This window comes from Dermacentor variabilis, chromosome 1 (assembly GCF_050947875.1).
Source record: "Dermacentor variabilis isolate Ectoservices chromosome 1, ASM5094787v1, whole genome shotgun sequence".
Lineage (NCBI taxonomy): Eukaryota > Metazoa > Arthropoda > Arachnida > Ixodida > Ixodidae > Dermacentor > Dermacentor variabilis.
In genome coordinates this window covers 65,492,734-65,504,879 of record NC_134568.1, presented here as the reverse complement: position 1 = coordinate 65,504,879, position 12,146 = coordinate 65,492,734, and the positions used below count along the sequence as shown (strand labels likewise).

Below are 12,146 nucleotides of genomic sequence, written 5' to 3'. Positions count from 1 at the left end.
TCGTGCCCTTTCCTGACCGTCGCTCGTAGGGCGAGCGTTGCGCAAACCCATCTCCACACCTTCGACCCTCAGAAATTGTGTGATAGCCGTAGAGATAAATGCAAAAGCAAATGTGCTATTCATGCCACTTGACGCAAAAAAACAGAGCCGCGCATAGCTATCCCATACAATGCAACACAGCAAAGGCATGAGGCACCCATGGAGGCACAATGAACTCAACCGCAAGTTGAGGGATAGCCGAAGAGTTCGGTGCATTGTAGGTGCCAATATCGGAAGTAGTGGCGTGCACGTGAACATCGAAATTCAAATTTGAACTACGCACCATGGTGACATTCAGTAAGCAGACCGTTGTGGGCCCCGCCCCACTCAGTTGTAGCCTTTGCAGTGTAAGGCATTGCAATAGGAACGGGAGCACCACTAAGAGGATCACAGGTGATTTTTGATTCCCTATAACTCCGCCTCTACTAAATGCATTGAAAAGTACTTTTTGCTGCAAATTATTTCTCAAATAGTCTATTTTATTTCAGATGCATTTCATTACTTTAATAAAATGTGTTTCAGTGGCCCTTTAAGCAGGAATATCTGTCAGCTGACAATGATTCAAATTTCCACGATAACATCACACCACAGTGCTCCTATTCACAAAGATTAGATACTTCAAAGTAGCAGTGGTAAGTAAACAAACGCACCTTTTCAGCACATCGCCGAATCACATTTCCCAGTTCAGCCACGACAAGATCTACACACTTGATGGAAGGCTCCTTCAACTTGGCAATCTGCTTCTTCACTATAGCCTCAAAGGCCATATCTGGAGTAAACAGCCCGACCCGAATGCCGTGTGTGTTACGAATTGCAAAGGCAATCTCTTTACGTAGCTCTTTCTCATCAAATTCCATCTGAAAAGGCAATCGCATGATATCAATAGTAAGCAAAACGAAACTCATCGAGTCGAATCCAGTTAAAAAAAAATGAATCAACAAAGAACAAAACTTAGCCAACCCTGCCTACCTTGACAATTTCAAAAGGAAATCTTTCGTGAAACAATCTGTTGATGCGGGCACCCCCTGAGAGCTCTGATGTGTTGATAGCAGCAGAGCCAGAACCTTCAATGTTTCGTTCAAAGTCTGTCTGAAGCTGCTGAATCATTCTGAAACAGAATTCTTGTAATGTAGCAGGTGCTTTCCTACGAGAACACAGATATAGAAAGGCCAGTCCCGCTTGTTACAAGCAGGTTAGCTCAAGTGAGTCGTAGTCCTCCAGTTCCTTGCAAAATTACCCCGTCATGCGTTACTGTTCTTTGGGCCAGTTCACTTTATTTCTATATACAGTTTTATTGTTATATTCACAAATCCTCTTGCTTAACAGCTTGTTTAGGTGGCTTATAAATAGTACTCACTCTTACACATTTATTTCAGGAAAAACGAAGAAAGCACCAGTACAGTTATTGCACAGCCCGAGATGGCACTCGACAAAAATGATTCTGAAGCATTTTTTTCTTCAGTGATATAAATACATTGAGAGAGCTTTCAAAACACAAGTGAGAATTCTAGAGTACACAGTTACGGGGATTCAGTCACATTATGTATTAAACTGGCCAGATGAAATTTGGCACTTGGTTTGGGGGCTGCTTTTGGATATGCAATGCCACTTTGGGCTTCAGTCACCTAGCCACTTGCTGGCCTTGGTTTGCCTGGCCACCCTGGAGAGAGATGCGTACTACTTCTTAACCCAGTGGGCAACCGAAAAGAGAAATCCCCAGACAATTAACATGCAAGATACTGGAACGAGAGTCATGAAGGCAACAATAGCTGCATAGTTAATTTTAAATTATGACAAGTACAAATCTATTTTCCCACACAATGTTTCATAATGTAGAAACTGGAAGGTGAGATGAAACAGTCCAAGAGAACAACAAAATGAACAAGTGGCTATTGTGGCTACCATATGTATTAAGAATATGTTGGAAGGAGATCCAAAATGGGAGATTCGAAATAGGCGAACAAAAAAATAAAAGCTGGCACTGACTGAAGCATAGCCTTGGTTTTGCGGGATGGGTCATCAGGGCGAAAGTTCTTGTACTCTTCCACCTCCTTCTCCATGGAAATGAGCTGCTTTTGCAGCTTGTCCCGAAGACCTGGAAGGGTGTCTCGAATGTGGTTGGTCAGCTGCTGGTTCAGTACCCGTTGGAGGTATGGTGTACCCATACGATCAGCCATGTGCCTGTACAGCAACAGCAATATCACGGCAGGAATGTCATGTCAGCAGGAGTACTTGCATCACATTTTACACAAATACATATTGCTCTGTGTCATGACATTGTGATAATGATGATGGCCGGTCCGGTGTTTTGAAAACAACTTTAGTATTAGTATCATCTGAAAATACCTCAAATATTTCATAATGTTGTCATGCTTTTACATGCGAGAAGCACGCAGTAGGGTTTCTACAACTTTAACATGCATGTGTAAGAACTCCTTTAAAATATGCACCTACTTGCAAACTGTAACACAGTTTCTAACAGCCAAGCTCATTAACCAAAGTTGTTAGGTCTAGTTGTTAGATTTAGTTAGGTTAAGTTGTTAGGTTAAATTGTTAGGTTGCTAGGTTCACATTATTAAAATGCTCAAATTAAATTGTATTTTCTGTGCCAAAACCCCGATTGGATTTTGAGGCACACCGTAGTGGGGGACTCCGGAATAATTTGGACCACCTGGGGTTCTTTATCTGGGGACCACCTGGCAAGATCAAAAATCGGGATACTTTTTATTTGCGCCAACGGGGGGGGGTTCCAGTCAAACTTTGAGGCAGTGTTCGTTGCGTCCTTTTGCAGGGACCTTGCCCCCCCCCCCAGTAGCAGACTTTGCTCACTTCCCAAATTTGTCTGAGTAGCTTTGCTCAAAACATGGTCCACACTGACGTCCCTTCACTGCCAGCAGGTGTTGGAGGGTTGTGTTGCCCATTGGCGAGCGGAATTCAGTGCTAGTTTTTCGCGCCGTGCTAAAAATCATCTCACACTCTGCGTTGCTATGCGGTATCACAAGTAAATCCAGCATCACCTTAGCAACTCGGTGAAACATGTTTTCCATCAGTGTTTTTCATTTTTCCAACCATAGACCACTGCACATCCCACCTTTGTTCATTCAGAATGTCCTCTGGAAGACTACGCCTGTAGTGTGGAAAACTCAGCTTCAAGAGCAGCTAAAGCATCTTCTGCAGATTCGCTGGAATCTTGGGGCAGCAGCTAAGAGAAACTCTGAATAAAGAAACGAAAACTCGAAAGCGATGCCTGTGAAATTTCAGGTTGGCCACGTCCGAATTCCTGAGTTGTGTTTCAGAGTTGCGTCGACATCCGTAACGCTTCGCCTCATCGCATTTCTGAAACATTTTCCGTAGAAGAGGCCCAACGTGGTCGCTGACACTAAGGGGTAGGTTGTGTTTGACAAGGAATCCTGTAAACAGGCACTCCACAAGTATGACACTGTCGTCACAGTTGTTCCGGAGAAAGTTCACTATGTTGTCTTGCTGCTCAGCGGTGTGAACATAGCTTTGATGCTTCGCAGTGGAAATGTGCAGTTTCAAGTCACCTTTGTCACCGTGAGACACGCTGACATCGCATCCACATGTTGTACAAAACGCAAAATGTTCTTTTCTTGATGCCAAAAAGCACAGAAATTCAGAAGTATAAGATTGCAAAAACGTCTGCAAATACCTTTTCTGGGGCTTTGATAGCACCATGGCATCAAGCACACGAGGATTCTAACTTTACATGGTGCACTGCACACACACTGCCTAGCCAACACTAATCAAACACACAAGCAACAGCAACAAGATGCACCATGGAGGAAAGCATGCATGAAATGCAAGGGCTACATTGGCTCCAGCTTTGGTCGGCTTACTAGGCACCGTAGTCAGCTGCTTATGCGATGATACCGATGGTGCTAGTGCAACCGTTGTTGGTGATGCTGACGATTACAATGTGGCTGTAGATTTCGCGGTGCCGGTTTCGCAAAAAACATTATTGCGCGAACAGCGACCACTTTTTGGGAGATATAAGACAGTGATTCTACAATCAGAAAGTTCAGTAAAATATAGGGAGTCTCCTGGGTGAATCGGAAGGGTTGGCAGGTATGCATTCACCTAAATCTAAGTACACGGGTGTATTCGCATTTCACCCCCATCAAAATGCAGCCGCCATGGCTGGGATTCGATCCCGCAACCTCGTGGTAGCAGCTAGACAATATCGCTACTAACCAACCACGGCAGGTAAAATGCTCAAATATTTATGGAATTAAATTCTTGGGTTTATCTGAAAGCCCTAATGCAACACACTACCCAGGATAGACATTGTAGTGGAGGGCTCCGGATTAATTTCAACCACTTGCGATCCTTTAATGATGTGCTCCGTACTAATAACACAGGCATTTTTGCTTTCAGCCTCCATCGGAATATGGTGGACGTCGCTAAGAATCAAGAATTAAACCTGCAGTGCTGTGCTCACCAACAGAACGCCACGACCACCGAATTACAATAGCGGGTAACGATGTTTAGCACAATACAGAACAGTAGAAGGCAGAACCCAGTCCAAGGCCAGATGCTTAGTGAGCCCCCTTCAAAAAAAAAATGCACACGATGATGACTTGTAAGGCCATAAAACCACCTAAAGATAAGCCAAATGTAGCCTCCACAATGCCATGCAACATAGCCTTACCAGTATGCTTTAACTGACCTGTATGCAGGATGACTAAGGAAAAACTTCCGTTCTGCTTCCATGGCTGCCTTGATGTCTTTCTTGCCTTCTATGTCTTTCTGGCTCCTATTCACTACACCCACATATCCTGAAAAAGTGGAGACCACAGAATAAGTATGATACTCCTCATTGAAAAACACTCCTGTTTTAATAATAATATATGCCTTTTTACCTCTTCTCAATGGCAGTAACTTGTTTTCTAGAATGTCCCTGGCATCAGTTCCTTCATCCATAAGGTCCAGCTTGGTGATCACACCTATGGTGCGCAGACCTACAATTCAGAAAGCCAGCAAATGTGCCAAATGAAATGGTGCAGAAGCAACTTCAGTGAGTACATGTGAAAGAGCCAAAATATGTCAAGCAAAACATGCTGCAACACACGGAACCAGGTTAGTACACATTGCACAGGCACATTACATGTGATACCTCGGCCAATTATGTCAAATATTTGGTCGAGATATAGATTCCCACCATTTTTTCCACACTTATAGTACTTTAATATGCCAGAAAAGAATGCAAGATCAATCAGTTATGCATACCTGCATATTGTTCAAAGAGGTTCTGAAAGTTGAACAGCATACTCAGCACTATTCTTGAATTGTGCTGGCCTTGCTGCAGAAAACTTAAGATGTCATAATTCATGAAGGTCTGGCCAAAGTGAACCAGAGATTGGAATATGTGATGGCCTGATAAGTGACACCTTTAGTATAGCCCATGCACCAGATCTTTAAGTTCATTTACATAATTTGACTGTATTCATACCACAAGCATATAAAGTGCATTTGCTGTTAAAGGCCACTGTGAGGGTACAAGCACTTGGGAACCCAAATTCCAGACTTCTCCAGCAGCAAAGTTGTGGCCTGACCACTACCCACTGGGTCAAGTTAAGAGTGGTCAAATGAGTCCTGGATTTGAAGTGGCTCCTCAAACATGTGACGCACGGTCAAAAAAGGAGGACAGTAAATGCCGAAATCCCCACCAAAAAGCAAATAAAACATTTCGCAAACCCTAAGTAACTGTCATTCCCAGATGCATTTGGAATTTGTTATGCAACTTAAATGCTTCAAATTTAAGCAGGCAATAATTAAACATGCTTTAAGGTGGAATGGAGGGGAAAATCAGCCAAGTTTTGTGTGTCTGTGTGTGTGGGGGGGGGGGGGGTGCGCGCGCGAAAATATGAAGCCATTCTTGGCAAGTACTATTACATATGGTATGTGCTGGCAGCGCAAGAATGCAACATCAGCTGTTTTCAGACACTGCAGTTCGGAGCCCTCGTTGCATTTAATTAAACTCCGGTGCAGATCTGCACAGTCGCATTTGGTGGAGGCGCAGGGTACCCTCGTTACAACGCTGCGCAGGATCTCCATAGTGGACGCCACATCGGTTCCGTCACAATGTCCTCAAACGACGATGCCCCGTCCACATCCACACAGGCTTCATCTAGTGCTATCGCACCCTCGTGACCTAGGGATTTTCACCGGCACAAATGGCACCAACGTGGAAGACTGGCTCACCCGGTATGAACATGTCAACGACCATAAACAGATGGGACGCAACACATGCTTACCAACACAATCTTCTACCTCCAAGGCACGGTTCGCATGTGGTATGACACACACAAAGAAGACCTGACTAGCTAGGAAGTCCGCAAACAAAAGATGCATGATGTATTTGCAAAACCTGCCGGACGTCAGCAATAAGCCAGACAAGAGCTTGAGACATGGGCTCAGTCGTCCACGGAGTCGTATTTTCTATATACAGGACATGCTGGCTCTTTGTGAAAAAGCAACGACAAAGACATGTCAGAATCGGATAAAGTCAGCCATGTGCTACAGGGAACTGCAAATGGAGCATTCAATTTGCTTTTGTGCAAGGATTGTGCGACAGCTGATGCCATCCTTGCGGCGTGCTGACGCTTCGAACGAGCTAAAAGCCGACGCATTGCTCAGCGATTCGATCGCCTGCAAAACACCGCGGCTACTTCCTCCTGCATCAACATTCCAGCGTTTTGTCAAGTACACATACCGTGACAGAAATAATCCGTCGAGAACTAGAGGCTATAACTCCAGCGATCCGTTATTCTTGACCACTCGACAATGACGCGACGACCCTATCACTTATTCAGTCTGTCATCCAAGAGATTGCCAGCATGGGTCACCCCAGTCAAGGAAGTAGCAGTCCGCTCCCAAATGCTCCAGTGGTCGATTCAGCTGCACCGAGTCTGCAGTACCCACCAGTGCATTATAAAAACCTAGCTGAATGGCGAACGACAGACGACCGGCCCATCCGTTTCCCATGCTGTCGCGTCGGCCACATCTCTCGGTACTGCTGCAGCAGCTGGTACTCATCTCCACGTCCCAATGTCACTTTTGATTGCAGCTCGGCATATAACTCACGCGGCCAATTTTATGCTTCCTCCAATCCTCCAAGTGGTAACGTCCCGGCTCCATCGTATAATCCCAGCCGTTCACCCTCGGCTAAAGCTCGACAATCCCACTCACTGCCTCGTCGACGTTCGCCATCTCCGTCGTACTCCCGTCGCAACTTGGATAACTAAATAATGCAGCGCCTGCAGGTGACGCTCCATTGACGACCTGGACCGAACATCCTCTCTTGACCTCTGCTCCTCGACGCAACTGTATCGAAGTTCTCATTGATTGTCTGTCCATAACTCCAGTAACAGACACAGGTGCCCAGATATCCATAATGAGCTCTGCCCTCTGCCGACGTCTTAAGATGTTCACACTTGCCGCCTCACCTGCCGTTCGAGTACTATTGTACTCGGACTATGTACTGCCAATATTAATATTGCCGGTCGTGTTACGCCTGCCGTCTCTGCCATCATCAACCACTGCCCTCATGATCCGATTCTAGGTATTGACTTTTTGACACTGCACTCTGTGCTTATCAACTACTCTTCCGGCGTTCTGCACTTAGGTCTAACCCAATGTACTGCTGACGATACCACAGACGAGCCCCACCTTATATGTGGCCAATTCGTTCGTCTGCCACCCCATGCCGCAACCTACATCTCAATGGTGCCCTACCCTGCTCTCCCTGACAAACTATATGGCACATCCTGTTCTGGACGTTCTCTTAACCCGCCATGTTACACTACCCAACACCATTGTTACAGTTCAAAATAATCAAGCATGCCTTCCCATTCTGAACTTCAGTTCACTGACGCAAATTCTTCTGCTGAATATTTCCTTAGCGGCACTGCATTCCTTGCAACAATTTACTGTTTCGGCACTGGCTACTGATCCTCAGCTTGACTTGACTGCTGCAGAATCGACTTGTGAGGACCCATCACGTCGAACCCTGGTTCCACCCTGGTTTCGCATCGCATAAACACAGGTGATGCCCTTTCCACTCACTGGAGACCTTATCGTCTGTCAGCACCGAACAATCCATTATACAAAACGAGGTTGACAAAATGCTTGAGAAGAATATTGTAGAGCTTTCCTCCAGTCCTTGGGCCTCCCCAGTCTTATTGATGAAGAAAAAGGACAACACCTGGAGGTTTTGCATGTATTATTGCCATCTCAACAAGAACACCAAGAAGGACATCTACCCTCTTCCACGGATTGATGACGTGTTAAGACTGTTCGCACGGTGCCAGTTACTTTTCCTCCATTGACCTCCGCTCTGGGTACTGGTAAATTGCTGTGGACGAACACAATCTCAAGAAAACAGCCTTCGTTACACCTGATGGGCTCTACCAATTTAAAGTCACGCCGCTTGGGCTCTGCAATGACCTTGCCACTTTCGAACGCATGATGGACTCTCTTCTTCGAGGCCTTATGTGGTCGATATGCCTCTGCTACCTTGACAACGTTCTTGTTTATTTGCCCAACTTCGAAAGCAATCTCCATCGCCTCTCCGCTGTTGTTGCTGCTTTCCAAAATGCCAGTCTAGAGCACACCTCTGCTAAATTCCATTCCGGGCACCGTCACATCAAAGTCCTTGGCCACCTCGGCGACACTGCCAGCATACAGCCTGATCCTGACAAGGTGCCATGGTGTAAAAGAATATCCGCTTCCATGCTTCCAACGATGTCTGTAGCTTTATAGGACTATTTTCCTACTTTTGACACTTCATCATGAACTTTGCGAACATCACCTGCTGCTTGACTGGTTTTCTCAAGAACGGCGTTTCTTTTTTGTGGGGACCTGATCAAGCCGTCGCCTTTTCCGAACTTATTACTAGACTCACGAATCCACCCATTTTGGCTCATTTCGACCCGGCCACCAAAACCGAAGTTTGTACAGATGCGAGTGGTCATGGCATTGGCGCTATTTTTGCCCAACGACAGAATGGCTTGTCCCGCGTTATTGCCTATATTAGCCGACTCCTTTCTTGTTCTAAGCAGAATTACTCCATAACTGAACGTGAATGTCTCGCGCTTGTGAGGGCCTTGGCAAAGTTTCGCCCCTACCTTCACAGGAAACACTTCTCTGTTGTTATGGATCACCATGTACTCTCTATTGGCTATCTTTGATGAAAGACCCTACGGGACGCCTCAGCCGCAAGGCATTATGGTTACAGGAACACTCCTTTTCTGTGACATAAATCAGGACGACTGCACCAGGACGCCAACTGCCTGTCTAGACATCTGGCTTGCTTACCTGATCTCCCTGACGACGACACTGATCCCTGTGTTCTACCCATTACGGACTTTCTCAACATTGCCATCGATCAGCATCGTGACCCCTCCTTACGATCTATTATTTATTGCCTCATTGCACAACCCTCGGACCCCCCACTCCGGCTTTTCGTTTTAGAAGACAGTATGTTGTACAGGCGCAACTTTGATTGCAACAGCGTCAAGCTTCTAGTTGTCATTGAGGAACACCTACACTTGGATATGCTCGCACAGCTTCACGATGCCCCCACCACTGGCCACTTGGGCATCGCTCAAACTTATGACCGCGTCCATCGGCGCTTCTTCTGGCCTGCCCTTCACCGTTCCATTCGACGATACGCTGCAACCTGCGAGAGCTGTCAACACCGGAAGAGACCCTCCTTGCGTCCAGATGGACTACTCCAGCTAATCTATATTCCCAGCGAGCCATATTATTGTATCGGCAAGGACCTACTTGGACCTTTTCCTGTGTCAGCACTTGGCAACCGATGGATTGCAGTCACCACGGATTACGCGACTCGCTTCGTTATCACACAAGGTCTACCCACGAGCTGTACCACTGATGTCACCGATTTTCTCCTTTAAGATGTTATTCTGGAACACAGTGCTCCTCGTCAGCTCCTAACAGATCGCGGCTGTTGCTTCCTTGCCAAAGTCATTGACAATGTTCTACAATCCTGCTCCCCTCATGACGAGTTAACGACAGCTTACCATCCCCAAACAAATTGATTGACTGAGCGCCTCAGCACACTTACCGACATGCTCAGTATGTATTGTGGGGATGCGCGAAAGTCGTGCGACCAGATATGCTGTTTTTCCTGCACAGCTCGCGTCTCCTGTAGTCTGACTTCTCCGCGTAGCTTAGTGCCGGCAGCGGTCGATCTGGTTGCAGCGCATCACGAGAGATGGCGCTAGTGTTGTGCTGCTAACGCCATCTAACCGCAGGGTTAGTCGGGCGCGACAGGGAATAGGCTCTCTCTCTTTAGAACTGGGTCGGCAAGCGGAGCAGCCATTCCGTGCGTGCGCTGATCCATGCTTCTGCAAGACCATCTCGAGAGGCCTACACCAGAATGGACGAACACGATCGTTTGAATGCGCCACCGTTCGCATGACCGTATGCACAAACGACCAGGCATTAGTGTCCAGCATGGGGAGAACATATTCACTCGCTATCCGGTTACGGCGAGTCGGACTTCCTCGATTTGTTGTGTGCCCATCGGCATGTTTTTGTGGATAGCAACTTGGCTAGCAAACAGTGTATGAAAGGTACAATAAATACCCTTGTGACTGTTTGCACTACTGTGTTGTCGTTCCTTTGTCCCAAGAGCACAGGATAGACCCCCACAGTATGTGTCGGAAGATCATCAGGATTGGGTCTGTGAATTGCGTCTGTGAATTGCCCTTAGTCACCATGACACTGCGGGTTATTCACCTTTCTATCCTTGGTATGGCTGCAACTGACTCCTGCCATTTGATTTCTTGCTTCCCACAGATTCCCCTGCGACTTGCTCCTACGCCCTGGATGCCATTCCCCGCGCCGAATCTGCCCACCGCATTGCCTGTGACACTCTTGGAGCTTCTCAGACTGCTCATAAAATGCTTTACGATCACCACTACCGAGATGCCCACTTTGATCCTGGTTCACAGGTCCTCCTCTGGTGGCCTTCACGTCGCATGGGCCTCTGCGAAAAGCTGCTGCCCCGTTACGTTGGACCCTATCGTGTGGTGCACCAAGTGACACACTTGACCTACGAGATCTACCTGTGTTTGCCCCCCACCATGTCTGCGGCCTCGGCTACAGAACTTGTACACATATCGAGGCTCAAGCCCTACCACTCGGAATAGCCCCATATACCTTAGGCAGCACCAGGACGGCGCGTTTGCACCCGGGGATTTATGTTACAGTATATGTGCCGACAGTGCGAGAACGAAAAAGATGAGATCGACCATTTTCCAATACTGTGGCGCGTTTGCACCCGGGGATTTATGTTACAGTATATGTGCCGACAGTGCGAGAACGAAAAAGATGAGATCGACCATTTTCCAATACTGTGGTTCAGAGCACTCACAGTTGCATTTAATTAAACTCCAGTGCAGATCCTACACCGTCACAATAACCACCAAATGGCATGCTAATATGCACACCATAAGCCTTAAAAATGGCACAGGCATGCCATCCTTAAGATCAGTCATCATAATGATATAAAAGGAAATAATGCCAGAAAAGAAAGTCCATGCCATCCTTGCCAGAAAAAAAGCTTGAAATTTGGTCCTCCAGTACGTACCTTTCTTTATAAAAGTAATGATTGTACCTACCCACTATATTTTCTTGCTTTAGAAGAAAGTCCAGTGTATATGAAATTAGAAAATGTTTTAGCTATATTGCTATGTAAAACTTATAAATGCTGCTTAACCCAAGAGAATGATATACTATCATCTTTATATCTTCAACACTTCATTCTGTATGAAATATTGCATGATACTATATAAAAAAGCATTAAAAGCGGCAATGTTAGAGACAACTGTAGTTAAAGTGCTTAGGCACACTGTCTATACCCAACCCATTGATGTCACGATACTGTCTCCACTTTGACATACTACTTTATATCCACATAATCTTTACTGAGCAGGACAAAAAAAAAAGTTAAATGAAAAAGCATGTATTCATGCATTAAGAAAGAGAAAATGACAAAGTTAGTAGAGTAATACACTCCATTAGCTGTGAATGTAAATAAAATACCAAACATGCAAGGT

General features: G+C 46.0%; 1 protein-coding gene across 8 annotated transcripts in view; it reads right to left on the bottom strand.

Moving 5' to 3' along the window:
- shi (dynamin-1 shibire) overlaps positions 1–12,146 on the bottom strand; it is a 136,051-nt gene that overhangs the window by 100,676 nt on the left and 23,229 nt on the right. For all 8 annotated transcript variants that reach the window (XM_075688379.1, XM_075688369.1, XM_075688396.1 and 5 more), the window contains exons 5-9: positions 4,920–5,018; positions 4,727–4,835; positions 2,026–2,220; positions 1,009–1,147; positions 690–896 (exon numbers count right to left, since the gene is read on the bottom strand). In XM_075688379.1, coding sequence (XP_075544494.1) covers positions 690–896; positions 1,009–1,147; positions 2,026–2,220; positions 4,727–4,835; positions 4,920–5,018 — 749 coding nt within the window. The remainder of the gene's footprint in view (positions 1–689; positions 897–1,008; positions 1,148–2,025; positions 2,221–4,726; positions 4,836–4,919; positions 5,019–12,146) is intronic.